The 25,337-nt window shown below is 40.9% G+C and overlaps 1 protein-coding gene across 14 annotated transcripts in view; it reads right to left on the reverse strand.

Moving 5' to 3' along the window:
* PRUNE2 (prune homolog 2 with BCH domain) overlaps positions 1-25,337 on the reverse strand; it is a 292,615-nt gene that overhangs the window by 232,241 nt on the left and 35,037 nt on the right. For all 14 annotated transcript variants that reach the window (XM_077966268.1, XM_077966265.1, XM_077966267.1 and 11 more), the window contains exons 2-3: positions 7,078-7,182; positions 3,489-3,691 (exon numbers count right to left, since the gene is read on the reverse strand). In XM_077966268.1, the coding sequence (XP_077822394.1) occupies positions 3,489-3,691; positions 7,078-7,182 (308 nt within the window). The remainder of the gene's footprint in view (positions 1-3,488; positions 3,692-7,077; positions 7,183-25,337) is intronic.

A 25,337-nucleotide genomic window follows, 5' to 3' on the forward strand; every position in this document is an offset into this window, starting at 1 on the left:
CACGAGAATCACTTGAACCACATAGGCTGAGGTTGCAGTGAGCCAAGACCGTGCCACTGCACTCTAGCCTGGGCAATAGAGCAAGACTCCGTCTCAAAAAAAAAAAAAAAAAAAGAGTTCTATAAAATGCACTAAAAACGACACTAGAAAATGACACTAGAAAATCCCCATTGTATAAATAAAAAAAACTGAGGCACAAAGAGGTTAAGAAATTTGTGCAACATCACACATCTACTAAGTAGACTAGCCAGTGTTTAAACTCCAATAACCTGGCTCCAAAGCTTGCAAATCCAGTCACTGTGGTGTAGAAAAAACACTACTGGGCCTATTTTCCTTCCACCATCATTCTTTATATGTGAGACAGAGGTGGCTTTTAGCAAAGGCAGGAAGAAAAGTTTGGATCAATCCAATTTTATTCTTTCTGCCTGTCAAAAACAAATGAGTGGCAATGAAAGAAATAAAGATTTCAATTTATTTTTGAAAAGCATTCTATTTCATAAACAATTCTAGAGCTAGAGTTCACAATCCCAGCCTCAAAATCAGTCTAAATTTTTCCATTTTAATTGATAACAAAACTATTCCTCAGATTTTGATTGATTGACACACACTAGTTCCACAATTCACATTCCAATTGCATTGTATTTATCTGTGTCTCTTTACATCAGTTGGTTTGAAACAGTTAACATGGCTGGGCATGGTGACTCACGCCTGTAATCCCAGCACTTTGGGAGGCTGAGGCAGGCGGAGCACCTGAGGTCAGGAGTTTGAAACCAGCCTGGCCAACATGGCGAAACCCCATCTCTACTAAAATTACAAAAATTAGCTGGGTGTGGTGGCAGATGCCTGTAATCCTAGCTACTCAGGAGGCTGAGGCAAGAGAATCGCTTGAACCTGGGAGGTGGAGGCTGCAGTGAGCCGAGATTGCGCCACTGCACTCCAGCCTGGGCGACAGAGCAAGAATCCATTTCAAAAAAACAAAAAAGAAAGAAAAAGAAAAAGAAATAGTTAACATATAAATTTTGTCAAGCATATGATTTCCTGAATACCAGTCATTGAAGTCAGTCAAATAAACTACCCAGAACTTTTAGCCATGTGTAAATGATCGATAAATATTATTCAAATAATTTCATTCAGTTTCAAACAGCATGAGGATAAAAGCAGCCACACATAGGCAGGTTATTTTCAAAACTCCTCATGAGTAAATGAATTGTATGATAGATATCACAATACATTCATACCTAAATATGCTTCCTAAAAAGTTAAATACAAAATTATTAAGTAGAAAAGGTTTTATTTCATGTATGCTAAGGTCAGTGTCCACTGGTTAAGGTTATCAACAACTTGCAAATCGCCAAACTGTGAAAAACTAACATTTTAAACTACTGAAGTGTTTAACTGGTGAATCTTCATTCAGTAGCAGTAGAAAGCTTATCAAAAGGACATCTTCATAAAGTTCTTGATGGCAGAGAATTTGTCTTATTCCTCCTTAGGCACCTGTAGATTTTTGCATGAGTTAGCAATGCTTAAGTATTTATTCAAAGAGTCAGAAGATAAAAGTTCTAATCCCAACTCTTCTGCTAACTACATGTGGTTCTTTGCTTTTGTTGTTGTTGCTTGTTTTGTTTTGTTTTTTTTGAGACAGGGTCTCGCTCTGTCATCTAGGCTGGAGTGCAGTGGTGTAATCACAGCTCAACCATGAGATGCAATTGCAGCCTCAACCTCCCAGGCTCAAGTGATCCTTTCACCTCAGCCTCCTGAGTAGCTGGGACCACAGGTGCGTACCACTATGCCCAGCTAATTTTTTTGTACTTTTTGTAGAGACAGGGTCTCACCATGTTTCCCAGGTTGATCTCAAACTCCTGGGCTCAAGTGAACCTCCTGCCTTGGCCTCCAAAAATGCTGGAATTACAGGCATCAGACACCATGTCAAGCCTGCATGTGGTTCTTTGGACAAGTCGTTTGTGACACTGAGTTTCAAGTGTCTTATCCATAAAATAAAAAGTTTGAGCTACATGAATAATAATAATAATAAAAAGATCCTTCTCTTATAGTATAAAATGCTATGAATGAATAAATAATCAAACGATCTTCATAGTCCATCTCTACATATTTTTCCATGTCACCACTGAGATTTCTTTCCTAAGAACCATTCCATTTTATCTAGTGTTTAATTTCAATTTTTATTACACATGTTCGGCATCAATACATAAGACTACTGTATTGCTATAAGAAAGTGTTTGAAATGGTTTAAAAACTATAATTTTAGGCTGGGTGTGATGGCTAACACTTGTAATCCCAGCACTTTGGGAGGCTGAGGTGGACAGATCACTTGAGGTCAGGAGTTCAAGACCAGCCTGGCCAACATGGAGAAACCCTGTCTCTACTAAAACTACAAAAATTAGCCAGTCGTGGTGGCACATGCCTGTAATCCTAGCTACTCAGGAGGCTGAGGCAAGAGAATTGCTTGAACCTGGGAGGTGGAGGCTGCAGTGAGCCAAGATAGAGCCAATGCATGCCAGCCTGGGAGACACAGCAAGACTCTGTCTCAACAAAACAAAACAAAACAAAACAAACCTCTATAATTTGGTCAATTTTACAATAACTTTACACTTAAAGATTTCATATCTGAAATGCAAAAGTAAAAATGAAGGATTAGCATGACCCAAATTTTGGCATAAGAGAAGAAAAAGATATTCCCTTTCCTCTGCATGTCCTCTGCTTTGCTGTTGTTATTGTTGTTTTGGGATTTTGGGGTTTGTTTTTTGCTTTTTGTTTGTTTTTTTGTTTTTGTTTTGAGATGGAGTCTCGCTCTGTCGCCCAGGCTGGAGTGCAGTGGCTGGATCTCAGCTCACTGCAAGCTCCGCCTCCCGGGTTCACGCCATTCTCCTGCCTCAGCCTCCCGAGTAGCTGGGACTACAGGCACCCGCCACGGCGCCCGGCTAGTTTTTTGTATTTTTTAGTAGAGATGGGGTTTCACTGTGTTAGCCAGGATGGTCTCGATCTCCTGACCTCGTGATCCACCCGTCTCAGCCTCCCAAAGTGCTGGGATTACAGGCTTGAGCCACCACACCCGGCCTGTTTTTTTTTTTTTTTTTTTTAAACAGTCTCACTCTTTTGTCCAGGCTGGAGTGCAGCGGTGCGATCTCGGCTCACTATAACCTCCGCCTCTTGGGTTCAAGCAATTCTCATGCCTCAGCCTCCAAGTAGCTGGGACTGCAGGCATGCACCACCACCCTAGCTCACTTTTGTATTTTTAGTAGAGACAAGGTTTCACCATGTTGGTCAGGCTGGTCTCGAACTCCTGGCCTCAAGTGATTCATCCGCCTTGGCCTCCCAAAGTGCTGGGATTATAGGCGTGAGCCACCAAGACCAACATGTCTGCTTTTAATACATCTGCCTAAACCACAAAAGTCCTGAGTAAAGTGACACTTTGCCCAGAAGAACCTTCATTGAAGGATTAACTCGCAGAGCTTCACAATGGATCTTACCTCGCCAGCACGTTGCCACCAACAAGTGTTACCGATAACTTCCCTTCATCATTTAGTTGATGCAGGTTAATTTCATCCCGGAATATGTGGAATGATTCGGAAATATTTAGCTCTTCTAAAATAAACCTCGTCTCGGTGAAGTAGTTGAATTCAGTTCTTGGTATGTTCAGCACTGGTAAACACAGAACCCCTGGTGGACTGACCTACCAAGAAAACAGTTGACTGAATTACTGAAAATAGCAGGAGGAAAGAATACAATTACATTTTCTCCAGCCTCAGGGTAACTGGGAAAAGGAATGGGAGTCTTCTGGCCTCACTAAACCACTTGGCGTTCATAACCAAATTTTCCTGAACCCAATTAACAGGGCCTTATGCTCTGAGTGGCCCCTAACATTTTTTAACCTCTTGTTACCCTGCTTGAAACGTCTCATGCTTTATTTAATGTCTCATTTTAGACCCTGCACCATTTGTATATATAAATATATATTACATATAAATAAAATTTAAATAAATAGATAACATATAAAATATATTTATATATAAATTTAAATATATGCATATATATAAATTGTGCAGGGGCTAAAATGTAAATATGCTTATATATAATACACATTCTCTTCTTTAAGAGTAATAAACTCACATATCTTTATAAACTTGGCACAAAATCAGGACAATTGAGGCAGGGTGGGTGGGGACTGTGGGGACAGAGGAAGGCACATATGTTGCATCTAAGTGGAATGCCTGTCACTCAGCCCCAGCCAATGTTTCACATGTAAAAATTCAGGCCCAGTTTTGTTAAAACTTTAAATTACCAGGCTGGGTGCGGTGGTGGTTCATGCCCGTAATCCAGCACTTCAGGAGGCTGAAGCAGGCAGATCATGAGGTCAGGGGATCGAGACCATCCTGGCTAACATGGTGAAACCCCATCTCTATTAAAAATACAAAAAAATTAGCCAGGCATGATGGCAGGCACCTGTAGTCCCAGCTACTCAGGAGGCTGAGGCAGGAGAATGGTGTGAACCCGGGAGGCGGAGCTTGCAGTGAGCCAAGATTGTGCCACTGCACTCCAGCCTGGAGGACAGAGCAAGACTCCATCTCAAAAAAAAAAAAAAAAAATTTAATTACCCAAGAGAAGCTATAAGTCTAGATTTGGGGTATTATTTGTGAAATTTAATTACTACAATTCATTTTGTAAAATTCAGAATGTCAGTAGAAATTCATTTATGAGTCAGCTTCAGCCTAGAGACTATCAGATTGTGATCTCTACTGATTTCTTAAATCATAAAAAACATTTTTTATTAACAAGTCTCTTAGAAAATGGATCTGTGGCAACCAGAGAAAACAGGAGATAGGAAAGAGGTAGAGAATTGTAGAGTTACAACAATAAACTTGTTTTTGTACGGGAATGTAAAAAATAAAGGCACTTTAAAAATTACTATGAATATACAGCAATAATCCTAACTATCACTGAGAGAATGTGGGGTTCAGTGACATGGAATTTGTGCATAAAGTAAATGGCCTTTACTGTCACACCATCACCAGCTTGTCACAGTTTTAACATCTTTATCATCTGTCTCCTCTTTCTAGCATTAAGAAAGCAGGGCTTTTTGATGGTTTTGTTCAGTTATGTTTCCAGTGTGTAAAACAGTCTGGCACATAGTAAACATTTAGTACATATTTGTTGAATGAAAGAAACGAATCAGCCACTGCTATAGCATACAAAGCACGAAGCCACTCCAACAAAGTGGGTTTTCTCCCTCCTCTCATGCTAATACTGAAGCACAGTTGCATATTAAGTGTTAACAACTTACGTATGGCTAGTTACTTTTCCTAATGAATGGAAGGTTCTATCTAACTCCCGATATTGAAACTGGAGTGGGGAAGAATCAATATGTAAATCAGGCATGTGGCCTGAGCCTCTCCTGGCAGGACCTATTCTGAAGTTGATGTCACAAGAACTAGGTTCCAGCCCCAGTCTCTACTGCGTAAGTTTGAGAAAGCCAGTTTCCTCTCTGAGACTCTGCGTTTCCTATCTGCAAATGTGGCTCACTTACCAGAATGAGAAGGACTTAAATGGGGTCGTACGCATGAGGCAGAAAAACTCTTTCCTTATCCTACATGTTTGTACTCTGAGAGGGAGTAGTTGGGTTTATTGAAGAAAATTTAAATAGAGACACAGGCCACTAGCCAGGGGGGCCAGTAAACTAAGAGACAGGCAGAGAAATATAACCAAATCCTCAGTATGAGATCTTACAGTAATTCCACATTCATCTCCATGCTTACTGGCAAACCTTTGAAGAAGAAGAGAATCCACATGTATTTTTATTTTTATCTATGTGTTTTGTCTATCACAATTACTTTTTCTACTCCTTTTATTGGATGTCAAGACATTGTAGTAGGTGGTAGTGGTGGCATTATTATTAAATCATTTCCAAGTCCATGCCACTATCACTCTAAAAATCAGTTTGGTTTTGTCAACTCCATGTTCTCTAGATAAGTAACATTTTCTTCTAGGAGTCAAAATACCAGTTAACAAAATTAGTGTTAATATGCATGTCTTAACAGAGGCACATTTATCTCCTCATATCAATTAATCTCCCTTGTAAAGTTCAACAAATTTTAAGATAAATTTGATATAAAGCCCACATGTAGAGATCAGAATATTTTACCCAGCGTTTTTATCAGCTTCTGCCCTACAGCAGTTCTGGCCACCCACAGCTCATTCTGGAAGACTAGGCTTCGTGTGAATTTAAATCGCTTTAGACCAGCTCTGCCTACTGTCAGGGTCCAAGGATCCAAACAAAATTGCAATAAAACAAATCAGATTCTGAAAAATTAAAAATTGCGTGACATTGAAAATAGCACCTAGACACTCATACCATACATTTTTAGGCTTTAAGTTAATAAAAAGCCCATCATCATGAGCTCATCAGTTTTATAGATTTAAAGTTTTAAAGTCATTTGTTGAAAGGTCTTTTCCACTCCCATAGGTGCATCGTATGCTTCACAGAATAAAAAGAGTCTTCCTCAAGGGAGATGATCACTAACTGAGGATGATCTTGCTGCACAAAGTCAGGGCTACAAGGCAAAACCAAACAAGGACCGACAGGAAACAGATTTGACATGTAATACCTGTCACTGAAAACTCTAGCCAGTGTGCTCTGCCATTCATGTACTGTTCACACAAGTTATTCTGCACGTATTTTTCTGCTCCCAAAGGCAGGACTATCAGCAAGGATGACAAAGGAAAACAAGAAATCTGATTCTTACTTTTATTAGTTCTATGAATTTCCATAAAATTAATCAATTATTATGAACATTTTAAATGTTTTATTTGAAAACATTGTCCTTATTGAAACAATGTTTTATAAGGAGAGTTGGAAAGAAATAGCCAGAACAATGCCTAACAGATAGTAGGTGCCCAATAAATATTTGTTGACTCATGGATGATAATACTTTATGCTCTGCAACAATAAATCAGAACATTAAAAATTAAGTTAATAGGTTCCTTTGTTTTGAGAAAATGTTTATTCTTAAAAGTTACATAATAATTCAAAATATAAGAAGTATTACCCTTTTTTTCCCTCACCTTGTCTAGAAAGTAAGCATATGTGAAGGTCGAAATGAGAGAATCCAAGTCACATGATTTAGGCCCAATAACCACATGGACCTTCTCCAAGCGTTTGCTTCGATTCTGAAACAAATTCAAATAAAACATCACAACTTAACTGGTGACAGATTAATATAAACATATTTTTATCTTTAAAAATATATGCCTTATCTCTATTTATACACAACGGCAGAAAATCATAAATTTATCATGAAGTTTTACACGAGAACATAAAAATTGTACAGTGTTTAACACTCTGAAATACTCACTCAAACTCTAGTAAACTTTCCAGAAGAGAAAATGTGGTTTTATTAAGATTACTCATAATTTAACTTCATATGAACTCTATCTCTGAGTCATAATTTTTTAATATCATTTTGTTCTCAGCGGCATAGTATTCTATATCATTTCTTTATATAAGAGGTTCTTAATTTAAGAAACAAAATGACTTTTTTCATATGTGTCTGGCATGCAACATAAGCAAACAGACACAGAGTTTGGTAAGGATTTATTTTTTTCATGTCACATTTTGGGTAACAAGGTATGTTCTCTCTGTATTCTATTCTATAATTTAGTAAATGAAACTTGTAACACTTTAGTCTGTCAGAAAATAAAAATTAGTTGTTCTTGTTTTTTTTTTTTTTTTTTTTGAGATGGAGTCTCGCTCTGTTGCCAGGGCTGGAGTGCAGTGGCCGGATCTCAGCTCACTGCAAGCTCCGCCTCCTGGGTTTACGCCAATCTCCTGCCTCAGCCTCCCGATCCCAGCACTTTGGGAGGCCGAGACGGGCGGATCATGAGGTCAGGAGATCGAGACCATCCTGGCTAACATGGTGAAAAATTAGTTGTTCTTAAAAAGTGCATGTAGTCAGCCAGGTGCAGTGGCTCATGCCTGTAATCCCAGCACTTTGGGAGGCTGAGGCAGGCGGATCACGAGGTCAGGAGATCGAGACCATCCTGGCCAACATGGTGAAACCCCATCTCTACTAAAAAATACAAAAAAAAAAAAAAATTAGCTAGGTGTGGTGGCACATGCCTGTAGTCCCAGCTACTCAGGAGACTCAGTTTCATCAATTCAATTTACTATTGTCACCCAAACAATAAAAACCTGCTAGTGCCAGGCACTGGTTGAGGCAGAGGAATCGCTTGAACCCAGGAGGCGGAGGTTGCAGTGAGCCAAGATTGCACCACTGCACTCCAGCCTGGCGACAGAGCAAGACTGCATCTCAAAAAAAAAAAAAAATGTATATACTTACCCCTCTGGAAGAGAAGACTTGCTATTTCATTTTCTGGTTAACTAAACAGTTATTTGAAAATTCCTTTGTGGAAAGCTGACATTCTTTTGAAACTTCCGAAGAACCAACCACTTCTAGTAAATGTCATAGTAAAACTATCCAATACAGATAATTGTCATATAAATTAATAACTTTAGGGTATGTCAGAGATGACACATGTACATACTTTCCCCACTTTTCATCACTTGTTTTAACTTCTCATTTTAGAACTGCCTAGAAAGCCAACTTAGTTGTAATACTGTTCCAAAGGCTATATAAAAGGTTAGATTGCTCATGACTGTTTTAATTTTTTTAAAAAAGTATTTATATGCAGAATAAAAATGAAGTATTATTTAGTAATCTACTACATACTTTACAAATGAATCTAAAAATTTGTCAGTGTTTGTATGGAACTGCTGGTATCAGAGTCAAACACAATAGGTCGTGGCTCAATAAATATAACAAACCAAATCTTTGAGGGGGCTAGGTTAGTCTATCATTATAGACAACGAAAGCAGTATAAATAAATATTTTTTTCAAAATTGAGACACTGATCCTCAGCAAAACAGCAAGATTTTTTTTTTTTTTTTTTTTTTTTTTGAGACGGAGTCTCACGCTGTTGCCCAGGCTGGAGTGCAGTGGCGCGATCTCGGCTCACTGCAAGCTCCGCCTCCCGGGTTCCCGCCATTCTCCTGCCTCAGCCTCCTGAGTAGCTGGGACTACAGGCGCCCGCCACCGCGCCCGGCTAATTTTTTGTATTTTTAGTAGAGACGGGGTTTCACTGTGGTCTCGATCTCCTGACCTTGTGATCCGCCTGCCTCGGCCTCCCAAAGTGCTGGGATTACAGGCTTGAGCCACCGCGCCCGGCCAGCAAGATTTAAAAGTATGATATAAACTCTCTGAAGATAATTACAATCCCTTCCCTCGTTACGACCAAATCCAGCTTCCATTTCTTCCTCTCCCAGTATCCTTCCCCTACACTCATAAATTTATAGCTGGCTCACTTGGCTCAATGTGCTTTAAGGGTTCTAGTCTAGGTCCAGTTCTCACTCTCAATGTCAGACTGCTTCCCCTGGGCAAGACAGTCAAATATTCTAGGAGCTCCTAAAGAAAGGTAGGTAAATGGAATTACAGTCTATTACAACACAAACAAACACATTAGGAAATCATATTACTGCAGAATGCTATTCTTCCCAGAAGCTCAAAGATCTAAGTAGACATTACCTCATTTCTCTTCCCAAATCTTATAAGGCAGACAGTAAGAAGATTAGCAGCACTTTTTACAGGTCAGAGGAGTCTGTGATGGACCAGGGTGGTTCCCAGAATCCCATGGCGCAGTGCAGTAAGCCCCATCTCCTCTGTCCTGTACTAATGCCATAATGACTTCTTAACACTCTGAGGACCTCAGCGTCCACACAAGTGAGCATTGAATTCACAGAGAAGAGAGAATGAAATACAGCAAGACTTCAGACATTTGTGAGATCAAAATTACCCCCAAAGCTGACCTATTTGCTTCTTATCTAGGCTTGATCATTCCCTGACATAGCTTTATGTTCGACCCTCAACTTACACGAAAGAAGACATGGGGAGTGTAGCAAGATTTGTGTGCCAATTCATTAACAAGCCCAAAACCAATTATACTTAAGAAAAGGTGCTAAATGAAGACTGCAACCCCAAAGCATGCTACACAAACTCTCACAACTCAGGAACCCTGTAAGATAATTACAAGGTTAATTTACATGGATTAAATGTAAATTAATTAATCTTCCTTTGCTGATATATCTCTCTCCATTTAAAAAGAAAAAGGTATAACAGGTGAGGACCATAGCATACCCCACTGCAAAATTTTGAGGTTCTCCTTGGTGCCACATGCCTCTCTTTTCTTTTTCTTTTCTTTTTTTCCCCAGGATGGAGTTTCACTCTTGTCACCCAAGCTGGAGTGCAATGGCATGATCTTGGCTCACTGCAACCTCCCAGGTTCAAGCAATTCTCCTACCTCAGCCTCCTGAGTAGCTAGGATTACAGGCACCTGCTACTACGTCCAGCTAATTTTTGTATTTTTAGTAGAGATGGGGTTTCACCATATTGGCCAGGCTGGTCTCAAACTCCTGACCTCTGGTGATCCACCCGCCTCGGCCTCCTAAAGTGCTGGGATGACAGGCGTGAGCCACTGCGCCTGGCCAACATGTCTCTCTTTTCATGTTCCCTCATTTCTCTCCCCACTTCCCTTCGTCCTATGCATCAAGTTCCTTCATGGTCATGGCCTCTTCCAGTGCTATTCACCCACATTTGCCATCCCCAGAGCATATACAGTTTCCAGGCTTCAGCACTCTCTTCCCCCCTCCAACCCCATCCATCAAAATATACCATCTTGGTGCCCAGGCTCTCAAGGACATATCTACTCCTCCGCCAGCAACTCCAATGAATATATGCCAGTGAGTACTCCTGAGTTAACATGTCACCAATGTAATATGCTCTCATTGTAGAGAGACCCTCCAGAAATCATGCCATAATCCAAAAAGGTGACTGGAAATTTCAGCCCAGCTTAGAATGGCAGACCAGACAGAAAGGGACAGCCCAACCAGAAGGTACCTTTTGTGCCACCAGTAAGCTCTGAAAGGGATAGGCTTGGCCTCAGAATATCTCAGATGTTCCTAAGTGCCCAATCCGTACCAGTAACCACTGATAAGACAGAATTGCGGGGCAGCAAAGGGTAACCATGCTCAAAGTCCTGCTTGCTTGGAGGAATAAAACATAAAATTAGTCATGTAGACTCACCCTGTAGGTGAGCTCAAGCTTTTCAAATTGGAATTAAAAACTAGAGAATATAAGGCCCACTCTCAAGCTCTCCCCCACAAATGACCTTGGCCATGCAAACAGAGCAAACACAGGGGTCCAGCCAAGGCAGAAAAGTCTGGGGACTGATTTCAGGCATCTGGGGCAGGTAATGGGAGGTCCCCATGGTTCTGGTGCACCCTGAGGGAATGGGCCCATCTGTAGGGGCAGCAAGTGAAAATGACTAGTTCACAGAACCCAAAAGAGACTCCTGACCCCAAAGATCCTCTGCACTCCTCACTGAAGATCCGTGGGCCCCTTCCTATCTCACATCTCCACATAATCAGAGACTCACAGGTGCTCAATCTTAATACTGATGTCCCTTGATACAGTTCAAATTGTGCTATGGATGATTCACAAACAGACAAATCACGCCTATATAAAAGGGACAGTAATAATAAGGATAAATGTACAGTTTCATCAATTCGATTTACTATTGTCACCCAAACAATACAAACCTGCTTATGCCAGGCACTGTTCTAGGCTCTGAGGATATAGCAATAAACCAAATGGACAAAAATCCCATCCCTCACTGCACTTGCAATTTAGTGCATGGAGAACTGATGAACCAAATAATCAGATAATTTAAATGGAGAAGAAGAAATCATGAAACGGGGAATAGCGTATGCCGAGGCGAGGCTCATTAGAAAGTGGCATTTGATGCCCATCAATGATCAACTATATAAAGAAAACGTGGCACATATACACCATGGAATACTATGCAGCCATAAAAAAGGATGAGTTCTTGGCCTTTGCAGGGACATGGATGAAGCTGAACCCATCATTCTCAGCAAACTAACACAAGAACAGAAAACCACTGCATGTTCTCACTCATAAGTGGGAGTTGAACAATGAGAACACATGGACACAGGGAGGGGAACGTCACACAATGGGCCTGTCGGGGGCTGGAGGGCTGGGGGAGGGATAGCATTAGGAGAAACACCTAATGTAGATGACAGGTTGATGGGTGCAGCAAACCAACAAGGCACATGTATACCTATGTAACAAACCTGCATGTTCTGCACATGTACCCCAGAACTTAAGAGTATAATTTAAAAAAAGAAAAGAAAAAGAAAGTGGCATTTGAGTGAAGGTCTGTAGGGTAGGGAAGTAGGATTAAGGGTGTCTCAGGCCAAGGGAAGAGTGGGTCCCAAGGCCCTGGGGTGAGAGCGGGTCCAGCATGTTCAGCAAATGATTATTGCCTAGTGTATACATTTTCCAAATATGACTTTGTAAACTCCTAGGCTGGAGGGACTGAGTCTGCTGAGTAAACATCCATGCCCTAATATCAACCAACACAAGCACACCAAGCATCAAGGAATCTCAAAAGACAGGCAACCCTTTGTGAATGCCTAAACCCAGTGCTGCCCAAACCCAATACAAAATGAAATATGATAATGGATTGAAAGAGATACTACACTGCTTTGTTATCTAGATACACTTCCAAAATAGATGGACAGAATCTTTCCATAATCAATGTAAAAAAGAAAGTATATTGACTATGCCAGTATTTCAAATCACTTTAATATGCTTTCAAAGTGTAATCCTATATACCACTAAAATGAGACTTCTTAACTTCTTATCTCTTTTTAAAAGCCCACAAAATGCCTACATATTCAGATTCAACGGCCCATTAAATGAAGCTGCACTTGTTAGGCAAAAACACTTTCAAGTCACCCAGAAGAACTGACCAGAAAGAGGGCTTCCTGGGCCCTCCTATAAGCCTAGGCACCTCCATTTGCTCTTTCCTTCCCCTACCTGCTTAGAAGCAAGGTTGCTGCTGCCATAAACCTTTCAATAAAATGTCCCAGTCCTATGGGTTCTCCTTGCCCGCTGCCCAGAAAAACCAATGCACCGAGAACAGCAAATATATCAGCAAAGAAAGAGTTTAATCATCACAGGGCCAGCCAAGTGAGAAGTCAGGAGGTATTTCTCAAATCTGCCTCCCCAAGAATTCAGAGGCTAGGGTGTTTGTTTGTTTGTTTGTTTTGAGACGGAGTTTCACTCTTGTTGCCCAGGCTGGAGCACAATGGTGCGATCTCGGCTCACTGCAACCTCCCGGGTTCAAGCAATTCTCCTGCCTCAGCTTCCCAAGTAGCTGGGATTACAGGTGCCCACCACCATAGCCTAGCTAATTTTTCTTTTTAGTAGAGACAGGATTTCACCATTTTGGCCAGGCTGGTCTCGAACTCCTGACCTCAGGTGATCCACCAGCCTAGGCCTCCCAAAGTCCTGGGATTACAAGTGTGAGCCACTGCGCCCAGCCTGAGGCTAGGGTTTTTAAGGGTACTTTAGCAGGCAGGGGCTGGAAAGCTGAAACAATTGATTGGCTGGGGATGAACTCACAGGGGTGTCTAAACTCTTGTCTTTGCATAGCTGAGTTATTGAACACTTACTGTGTGCAGGCTGAACTGCTTTTGCTCATATTTGTTTTAAGGCGGTAATAGTCATTTCCTTGAACTCATCCCCTCCTTGTTCAAAAATGGAAACTGTACTTGTAAATACTAACAAAAATTCACAAGCTTAGTGTTATGGGAAGGGCTTGAACTTTGCTAAGGAATAGACATACTGCTGTTGTGTTCCTATTAGCTTCAACTTCCCTGAAGGACCCCTAAGGGAAGTATCCTGCATAGCCTCCTGAGATGTTTTCATTTTCCAGCCATCCCACTGTTGCGGGGAGATGCATGCTTTTATTACCCACTGGTTCCTTCTAGCTTAAACAGGTGCCCTATTCTAGGAGTTTGACCTCCGTGGTTTCACAGATCTTTATAATCTCTTCACCTTTCCTTTTTGAGGCTCAAGAGCTGCAATCTTGGCCAGGCGCGGTGGCTCACGCCTGTAATCCCAGCACTTTGGGAGGCCGAGGCAGGCGGATCACCTGAGGTCAGAAGTTCGAGACCAGCCTAACCAACATGGTGAAACCCCATCTCTACTAAAAGTACAAAATTAGCAAGGCCTGGTGGCACATGCCTGTAATCCCAGCTACTTAGGAGCCTAAGGCAGGAGAATCACTTGAACCTGGGAGGCAGAAAAAAAAAAGAGCTGCAGTCTTTTTCATTTAGCCTCCTGTGAACATGTATCTAGTTCCCAAATCCTTTCCTTGTGTCTTCTGACCTTGTGCTGTCTGTGTCCTTTCACTGTGCTCGGGCCTCCAGGTTTGAGTCATGCAAAACCACCTAACAAACAACTGAGCCTTAGGAAAAGCTAGAAGAGCTTCTGCTACTAAATGATCAACAGCAAAGGCAGTCCAAGAGTTTTAAAGCCCAAATGAGAAAGAATATCCCCGCCACACACACATAGAACCCTACACTCACGTCACCTAAGGTTTATATGTTAATGACTTCATAAACTATGTTCATTATAAAACGTTTGTAGAAACTCACAAAAAGCCCCTAATTCCCAGTTAATTACTATATTAAATGTATTCCTTCTCATCTTTTTTCTATACTTCTATGAGTGCTCTCTTTTGCAATAGTGTGATCCTATTACACATATTTTTTAACTTCTCTTTTTAAAATTAACAGCACTCTAAGTATTATTTTCAACTTCTTGTTGTGACCATAGGTGACTTTTGTTTGCTTTTGTAACTCCAGCTGCCAGCCTACTGCTTTGTACATGGTAAGTGTTCAATAACTACTAAAAAAAGTGAATGAATGAATGAGTGATCACATTTAATGTATATAGTATTTCTTAATATGGATCGCCATGCTTTAGTCAATCCTCTATTGTTAGAGATTAAATTTATAATATTTTAACTTTTGTGGTATAAATAAAACTGCAGTGAATACTTTGGAAGATAATTTTTGTATCTATCCCTAGTTATCTCTTCAGGATAAATTCCTGGATCTTAAATTTCTGGGTCAAAGAATGTATTTTAACGTTCACCAGAAAATTACAGAAATTTACCTTCCCATCCATAAAAATACCTAGTTTTCAAACCTTGTGTATTTGAGCATTATCATGTTGATAGGTAATATTGTGTAATGCATGTTTATTGTGATTATGAGTGTTTTAGATCACTTTTATATATGGACATAAAAACAGTGTCTTCACATAAACATATTATTTGTGAATTTTTCTCTGTGTATCTTTTGGGATGTTTATCCTATTCTTATTGAGTTAAACTGCTAAAATATTATTAACATATTCAACTCTGGTAACATCAATAAAAAACTATTTTGTTTTCTGGCCTTGGGCATCTATGGAACAACTTGTTCAATAAAGTTGCATTAAGTATGCAATAAGCATGCATTATTTAATATGACATTATCATTTGAGTCCTAAACAACAGCAGCACACTCTGTACAATATTTTCCCCAATCTACCTACTTTGCTTCCTGAAAATGTTGCAACAATACACTTCAGACTGAGCTAAGAGCAGCCTAGATTCCCTAGCTCTTGAATGGACTGCATTTGCTCCTCTGTTTTGCCTCATGTCAAAATGATAATGAAACTTAAAATTAAATCTAAACTGTCACTGTTGGTGGGAATGCAAATTAGTTCAGCCACTGTGGAAATCAGCTTGGAGATTTCTCAAAGAACTTTAAACAGAACTACCATTTGACCCAACAATCCCATTACTAGATATACACCCAAAAGAAAAGAAAAGAAAAGAAATCATTCTACCACAAAGACACATGCACGTATTTGTTAATCACAGTGCCATTCCCAATAGCAAAGACATGGAATCAATCTAGGTGCCCATCAATGGTGGATTGGATAAATTTAAAAATGTGGTACATATATGCCATGGAATACTACGCAGACATAAAACAGAACAAAATCATGTTCTTTGCAGCAAAATGTATGGAGCTGGATGGAGGACATTATTCTAAGCAAATTAACGCAAGAACAGAAAATCAAGTACTACATGTTCTCACTTTTAAGTGGGAGCTAAACATTGACTATACATGGATGTGAATATGGGAACAACAGACACTGGGGTCTACTAGAGGGGGAAGAGGAAGGAGGGAGTGGGCTGAAAAGCTACCTATTGGGTACTATGCTCACTACCTAGGTGACAGGACCATCTGTATCCTAAACCTCAGCATCACCTAATACACCCATGTAACAAACCTGCACATGTATCCCCTGGATCCTAAATAAATAAATAGATACATAAATACATAAATAAAAATCTAAGGTGTCAAACATTTCATTATTAAATGTCTTTAAAAGTAAGAAAATTTTGGTAGGACAATAGCACCAAAAAGAATGATAAAAGGCAAATAACAGAGTGGATGATAATATTTGTACCATTCTGCCATTAAAAGCAATATTCCTAACATACAAAGGGTTCCTATATATTGATTTTTAAAAAGACAAACAACCCAGGGGAATCATCAGTAATGGATGTGATCAGGGCAATTAAGAGAAAAAGAAATGAACATATGAAAAGATAGTCAGTCTCATTAGTAGTCATGAAAATGCAAATTAGACCAACAATAAAATGTCTTTTTTTTTTTTGGCTCATCAGATGGACAGAAATATTACGACTGATTGTCATGAGCAGCCAGGTTTGGGAACAATTGCCTGAAAGAGGACCCATGACATGCTCCCAAGGACCATGCGGCCCCTGTCAACTGCAGACTATATCTGCGACTGTTTTTGGAAAGGACTGCTTGAGTTGTTCTAGATCAAGCACAATGTCAGAGAATTGCTGTTACGTTGTTTAGATTTGTTGAAGCTCAGTGTTAGCAGAGGCCTCAGGATTCACCGAGCTGAAACCCTTCAGTGATTTCCAAAATGAGGTAGTGCACCTCAGTGTTAGAGAAGAAACAATGCAGATACCTATTTATGTCAGCCTTTTACATTTTCTGTTTTTTAAAATATGTTTACAGCTAGAAATGGTGGCTCGTGCCGGTAATACCAGCACTGTGAGAGGCTGAGGCAGGAGGATTGCTTGAGGCCAGGAGTTCGACACCAGCCTGGGCAACATAGTGAGACCCTGCTGCTACAAAAATAAAAATAAACAATAAAATGTTTTACAATGTTCCTTATATTCTGGTATAGTAATACATAGTAGAATTGAGAAATAAATATATTCATGAAGAGAATGTATTCAAAAGACTGTTACTAATCTCACTGTACAATGAACAGGGGTTAGAGACTGGTTTTTACAGGTCAGCCAACTGAGATCCTCAAGTCTTTGTGTCCCCAAGACTTCCTAAGGCAGTGTGCTTCACACAGGAGAGGCTCCAATCAATTTTTGTTAGTGAAAACGATAATACCAGATATAACAGTTGGGCAAAACATAATTTTTAACATTTTTTTTTGAGACAGAGTCTGGCTTTGTCGCCCAGGCTGGAGTGCAGTGGCTGGATCTCAGCTCACTGCAAGCTCTGCCTCCCGGGTTTATGCCACTCTCCTGCCTCAGCTTCCCGAGTAGCTGGGACTACAGGCACCCCCCCACCACGCCCGGCTAATTTTTTGTATTTTTAGTAGAGACGGGGTTTCACCGTGTTAGCCAGGATGGTCTCGATCTCCTGACCTCATGATCCGCCCGTCTCGGCCTCCCAAAGTGCTGGGATTATAGGCTTGAGCCACCGTGCCCGGCCAGTTTTCAACATTCTTATAATGTCTTTGTCATGTTCTTATGAAATAACAGTATCATGGGATAAAACCTTGTTAATAGCACAAAAGTCAAAAGTTATACTACAGGCTGCAAATAACCACTCCTGTCTCAAGCTTAGCAGGCTCTCACTTTCTCTCCCTTTCTTTCTCCCTACACACATACACTCACACAGATACACACACACACAGACACACATACACTCACACAGATACACACACACACAGACACACATACACTCACACAGATACACACACACACAGACACACACACACTCACACAGATACACACACACACAGACACACATACATACACACACACACAGATACACACACACACAGACACACACACACACACACACACACACCCCAGAGCATTATGACATGTGCATTCTGCCCACTTCATGGTCTAAAGTTCCAAAACTGAATTAAAATGATTTTATAAAGTAATGGATTTTATGAGTATTAAGTCATCACATATTTTCCTCTTTTCTCTCAAGACAAGATTCTTCACTTCTGAGTTGCTACCACATTCTAATTCATCTATTATTCTGAAGATATAGCAATTGCAATAATTTCATTTTTAAGTATCTCAAGCAGTATGCACAGGTACACTATTGAACTCTACCAAAACATGACTTGCTATTAGTACATATATATCCAGCAGGCCCAATCCTGGGGCCTAACATAGATACAGAAACCACCAAATTAGAAGGGCATAATTCTAATTAGCTACCGGGTGTTTCTTAGCTCTCTCCCCAACCCTTGCGTGAGCAATGCATGTCTAGCATAAAGTCACTCTGAAATTGAAGTTTAAATGATTTCAAGACAAAAACTGTATCCGTTGTATTAATAATCAGAGGGACAGGGGTTTTGCCCTTAGGCACTGATTTTACATACAGTGATTTCTAACAAATTCCAAAACTTCATATAGTGCTTTTTGTGATATTTTGTAGTTATTATAGTGTCTCATTCGGCTGACAAAATGTGGGAAATATTTTGTAAAGTTCAAAGAACTTCCTACTGCTATTCATAAGCAGAATGACAACAAGACATACACCTGCCTTCCCCAAGGGTTGTTAAATATTCAACTTGAGCCCTTTTTGCAAAATGTTGGCGATTTTTGAAGCTGGGAGATGGGAACGTGGCATTCTCTTTGTCTTCTCTGCTGACATATGTTTGAAAACTTAAGTAATAAAAAAGGAAGGAAGGAAGGAAGGAAGGAAGGAAGGAAGGAAGGAAGGAAGGAATGAAGGAAGGAAGGGAGGGAGGGAGGGAGGGAGGAAGGAAGGAAGGAAGGAAGGAAGGAAGGAAGGAAGGAAGGAAGGAAGGAAGGAAGAAAGGAAAGGAAGGGAGGGCGGGCGAGAGGGAGGGAGGGAGGAAGGTGTAAGAGGAAGGAAGGAAGTGGGTAAGGAAGGAGGAAGGGAAAGAAAAGAGAGCGAGAGAGAGAGAAAGAATGGAAGGAAAGAAGAGGAAGAGAGGGAGGGAAGCAGGGAGGAAGGTAAGAGGGAGAGAGGGAGTGGATGGGCGGAAGGGAGGGAGGAGGAACGGAATGCCCTTTCTGCCCTGTGCTGTGAACAGCCCAGGCCCCCGTGTGAACATTCTTGGCAACAGGTCATGTTTCTGGTTTCAATCTGTGGAGGTGAATCAGCAGTCAGACTTGTGCCTGGTATTAGTCAGCTAAAATATTTGTTGAAAGAGTAAATCAAAGCAATAAATAAGAAGCCCAAATTCTGAGTTCCTGGGCAGCTATAGCCTAGGCTGAGGTTAAAGTAGCGAAAACAAGGGAATGTGTTGTCTGCCATCCCATGCACCTTTCTCCTCCCCCACCAACTGCTCTGTCCTCTCCCACACCACCAACCCCCCACCCTGGCAGGTGTTTCAGCTGTTCATGGCATTCTTTTTTATCTTTTGTCTTATGGGGAGAGGGTAGGGGAGAACAACAGTGTGTGTATGACACCATGGGTACCCAAACAAAGAAAAAAACGAACCACGTCAGACCACGCAAAATGATCACACACCACCCTGACATGATTCAAACACTATCTCCTGTGATACAACTGAACAAGGAAATTGTTCTCAGTGGATCTAGAATTTAAGGCTACATCAGCAATACTTCTAAGAGATGTCAGGTTGATTCAGTATCAGAAAAATGACTGAGGAAAATTAAAGACTGGGAACCCTCACCTTGCTTTGCTTTTTGTGGTTTTGCTCTTTTTTTTTTTTTTTTTTTTTTTTATTCCACTGTACTCTGGCCGGAGTGCAATGGTACGATCTCAGCTCACTGCAACCTCCAACTCCTGGGTTCAAGCAATTTTCCTGCCTCAGCCTCCCGAGTAGCCGGGATTACAGGCATGTACTACCATGCCCAGTTAATTTTTTTGTGTATTTTTAGTAGAGAGGGGGTTTCACCATGTTGGTCAGGCTGGTCTCCAACTGCTGACCTCGTGATCCACCCACCTTGGCCTTCCAAAGTGCTGGGATTACAGGCATGAGCCACCGCGCCTAGCCGGGTTTGCTTTTCTTCTCTTAATCTTGACAGCCTAATGTTATTACGAGGCTCATGTGTACATGTATCTAAATATTTATCCTGGCTACAAATTAAGACAAAAACAATAAGATGTGGAGAAATAGCCCCAAATTCCGGTTCCAATCTTAATTCACTAGAGCACTTTGGCATGCTTCCTGCTTTTCGTGTCATTCCTTTTTCCTATAGACAGGAAAAAGAAACCCACTCTATATGTGAGGTGAGTGTAAATGGGATTTCTTTATTAACTGTTTCCTGACAATATATCAAGAAAAAAGCCTCATATGATTCAGTACATACATGACAGGCAGTCAATGGTGGCATAGGACATTTACAGTAACTTGTATCAAAAGCAAAGAAAAAAGATCCAAAATAACAAAGCTATGATACCATTCGAAACTCTTCCACCTGTCTTTTTCCACTCTTCCAAACACGTTTCCAAGCCCTCCACTTAAAATACAGAGTCTTCTGAAAAACAAACTGTACATCTTTGCACAGACATGTGCCATGAGGCTGTCTTGCAGGTGTCCACACACACGCTCAGGTCTGAGCTGGTTTACTGTGCCCACCATTCCTAGCAACCCCCTGAACAAGGTGCATATGGAGGACCACAGAAGTTAGTTAACATCCATTAGGGAATTCAGCAGGATAGAACCCTCCCTTCTCCCCTAATATTTACACAATCACATGCACATGATCATTCACAGCAGTGTCTCTAAGACAAAGGACTTCTGCCCAGGTCAACAGCCGACTCAGCCTCAAAATGCAATAGCAATCAGAAAAAATTGTTATGACTTCTCAAATTTGCCCTGAAGGCTAGTACCTTAATAATTAAGCAGCCCTAATTTTTGTTGGAATTTCCCTTCTATTCTAGATTAAAGTATTTTCATTTTATTTAAAAAAATTGTGATTCATAAATATCTTAATTTTACTTTAATAGATCCTTGTGGGTGAAAGTTCCCAGAACTTTCTTTTGGGAGCCTGTGTTAAGATCACGTCCTCTTACTGTGTCGCCCCTTCTGTTGTAGCCTGCTGCCGTGTGGCACAGGTTGCCCCAGATACTTTAATTATTTCTGCTCCTTCGGATTAGAAGGGCTGGAGCTAATTAGTCAGGTCTTCTCCCCCCATGAACAAGCCAAGATGCGCTCAAAGACTTTTCCCAGAAGCTTTGCTTTCCTGCAGTCAGCTTTTTGTTGTCATAAGGAAGATCTATTGCTTTAATACTCGCGAGTGTAAATGTCTGCATTTGGAATGGACGTCAGGCCGGTGACACCACACACCTGGCATGTCTGAAACCCACTCAGACCTGACAGTAATGAATAGATAAGCGGCTGGAAGCGGGAGGGAGGAGAAGATCATTTCCAGCACGGTGCAGGTATGCAGGTTCACAGGGAAGGGATCTGCAGAGCAATTACTGTACTTTGCAAAGATGACAGTTTTTAATGATGCCATTATTTATTACACTGTATGTTTTTCAGTGACAGAAGAACTCTCACCTTCCAGGTGACCTGTCAGGATCATTCTCTCTCTCTCTCTTTCTCTCTCTCTTTCAAAATATTTTGCAAAATAGAAAACCCTTTTAAAACTAAACTATCTGGTGCACAGAAGATATTCAACAAAGGTTTATTAAAATACACATTTTATGGCAGAGAACAGTGCAATAGAAAGTAAATGCAGATGCAGCGAGATATAGAAATGCATGCATATATAAATTCCATATTATTCCACTGATATTTTAAAAGCATAAACATGTTGACATAAACTGAGTATCATGCTCTATTAAGAGCATGTTTAAAGTATCACGGAAAGTTTAAAGTATTCTAAGCATCGGAGGCTTCCCACCTTGGGAAAATATGGTTTTATGATTCTAAGTAGTAAATAACCAATTTTTGAGTTGCTCAGACATTTTCCTTTTGTCTTCTCTCTTCTATGAGGAGAATTCACTTGGGTCTCCAGAGCCTGACAATTGGAAAATTTTTTGATATTATCAATTTGAATTTTATTTTTGTAATTCTAAGGGAGATAATTAACTAAATAGATTATGGAAGAGATCTTTAATACAGAAATGTTTTCTATCTTGATGTTCTAAATAAATCAGCCACATTAAAAAGAAAGCTGTTATAGAAGAATATTTTGTTGCTTTACTTTATTGGACTTTGAATAAAAAGTACATATCCAGAGATTAACACATGAGAAAGATTTTTAAATATTATGAAAACCTTAACAATACATAATAAAAATGCATCAGATCACCCAAATCTTTTGCCATAATAAACAGCTGTAAAATAGGTCCTATTAAATACAAATTTTTATCAAAAGAAGAGAGCAAGACTCCCCAACTCTTTTTCTTTGCAACAAGGAGTAACTTTTTAATACACTCATAATTTAATCTGCTGATAATTTAGTTCCCTCTTTAGAGTCTCAGAGTGGAAAGGAGGGAGAACATGCTAAAAAAATCCTCAATGGATTGGATTCCAGATGTGTGGTAGGGGGTGTTGACAGTAAGATGTGGAGTGAGGGCAAGAGAAGACAGGCAGGTCTGACATCATCAGAGAGGGAGGTCCTCTTTCCCACTCCCTGGCTGGCAAATCCCCATCACTGAAGACAGAAACCTAAGTGGCAACAACCAGTTAATAACAATATGGCAGCAAAGAGTACCTCGCCATTGCTCAACTCCGGGAGTGCCGTTCACATAAAATCCAAAGTGAATGGTGCCTACAGAGCAACGGCTGGGCAGCTACCACGGGTCATGTTGTTTCTCTGAGCCTGGCATCATTTCACAAAATTCTCAGACCCCTGTGTGGGAGTCCTACATTACCCCTATGTGACAGATAAATTTGGTCCATATAGACTGTGACTGTCCTACAATGAGGATCACCGAAGCCTGTGCATTTAAGGACCACCTCGCTCTCTGCCAGCCACCCATATCCCTGGGTTCAACATTCATGGATTCAACCAACCAGGCATAAAAGACACTCAAAGAAAAACAAAAAATGGATGGTTGTATCTGTGCTGAACATATGCAGACTTTTTTTCTTGTCATTATTCCTTCAACAATTTACATAGCATTTACATTGTTTTAGGTATTATTAGTAATCTAGAGATTATTTAATGTATACAGGAGGAAGCATGTTGGTTATATGCAAATACTAGTTAATTTTATATCAAGGACTTGAGCATCAATGGATTTTGGTATCCAGGGAGGGTCCTGGAACCAGTTGCCTGTGGAAACCAAGAGATAACTGTACTATGTTTGCTAACAGCTGTGTCTAGTGCTTTGCTAATCCTGGGCCTCCAAGGCCCTGCTCAGCCCTTCCTCACGCTATCTGCTAGCCATTTTATATGTGTTTTTAAACTTAACAGTGATCAATCTTGATTATCTTGAGGCAAATGAGGCAAATATAAATTACTATGACAATTTTTTAAGACAGAGTCTCACTCTGTTGCCCAGGCTGGAGTGCAGGGGTGCAATCTCGGGCTACTGCAACCTCCACCTCCTGGTTTCAAGTGATTCTCCTGCCTCAGCCTCCCGGGTAGCTGGGACTACAGGTACATGCCACACTGCCTGGCCAATTTTTGTAGTTTTAGTAGAGATGAGGTTTCACCATGTTGCCCAGACTGGCCTCAAACTCCTGGCCTCAAGCAATCTGCCTGCTTCAGCCCCCCAAAGTGCTGGGATTACAGGTGTGAGCTACCACACCCAGCCTAGTTACTATGACAATTTTTAAAAATTACACTGTAGGTAGTGACATTGTAAAAAAAAAAAATGAAAATAGTCAACATTTATACAGATGACCACAAACACCTGCATATATAGAAGGCTTCTGTTGTTTGGCCCCACCTAGAAACAACAGAAACAGATACCACGCCATACCCACAAAAGCCCTTGGCACCTGGAAGGGTAGGCCCTAGAACACTGCCCTCATGGCCAGCAACCTCCACTGAGGGTGCAGCGTCTGCAAGACCCACCATCCAAGCATCCTCACGTGCATATTCCAAACTCTCCCCACCGCACCCCCTCCCTGAGCTCCTCCTCAGCTCCTTGACCCTCAGTGGGCTTCTAGAAACACCTCTTCTAAGAAGTGGAGGAAGAGAGACAGAGCGATGATGCACAAAAGCCAGTCTTTTTTCATCTCTGCTGCACCCTGTTACAAATACAGTACAATTACTTATACATTACAAGTCACAGAAGAACAGCCTGGGGGCGCAGAGGACAGGAGCCATTAATTGCCCTAAGTGTTGGCAAGGCTTCACAGAGGAGGTTACTTTTGCCTTTCTTCAAGGGAAGAAAGATAAGAGTTTCCCAGGCTGAAGAGTAGCAGGAGCCTTTACTCTTCTTTTCAGGCTTCTCATTAAGTTAAAAAAAATTTTACATGATGACTATGGAAAACATACACACAACACACACACACACACACACACACCCTCATACTTCAAAACTCTGTATTGGTCAGAGATACATACTGAAGAACTTACAGGTAAAATGATACGTCTGTGGTTTGTTTTAAAATACCACAGGAGGCCGGGCGCGGTGGCTCAAGCCTGTAATCCCAGCAGTTTGGGAGGCCGAGACGGGCGGGTCACGAGGTCAGGAGATCGAGACCATCCTGGCTGACACGGTGAAACCCCGTCTCTACTAAAAAATACAAAAAACTAGCCGGGCGAGGTGGCGGGCGACTGTAATCCCAGCTACTCGGGAGGCTGAGGCCGGAGAATGGCGTGAACCCGGGAGGCGGAGCTTGCAGTGAGCTGAGATCCGGCCACTGCACTCCAGCCTGGGCGGCAGAGCGAGACTCCGTCTCAAAAAAAAAAAAAAAAAAAAAAAATACCACAGGAAACAAAAGTGTGTATGTGTGGTAAGGAACAGATGAAACAAGATTAGGAAAACACTGATAATTATTCAAGGTAAGCAGTATGGATTATGTGCTTCCCGAATACAATATGTTGGGGTCCTAACCCCCAGTGCCTCAGAATATAAGCTTATTTGGACCTGGGGTCATGCAGATGTAATTAGTTAAGCTGAAATGCTGTCATTA

The sequence above is a fragment of the Macaca mulatta genome, chromosome 15, assembly GCF_049350105.2.
Source record: "Macaca mulatta isolate MMU2019108-1 chromosome 15, T2T-MMU8v2.0, whole genome shotgun sequence".
Lineage (NCBI taxonomy): Eukaryota > Metazoa > Chordata > Mammalia > Primates > Cercopithecidae > Macaca > Macaca mulatta.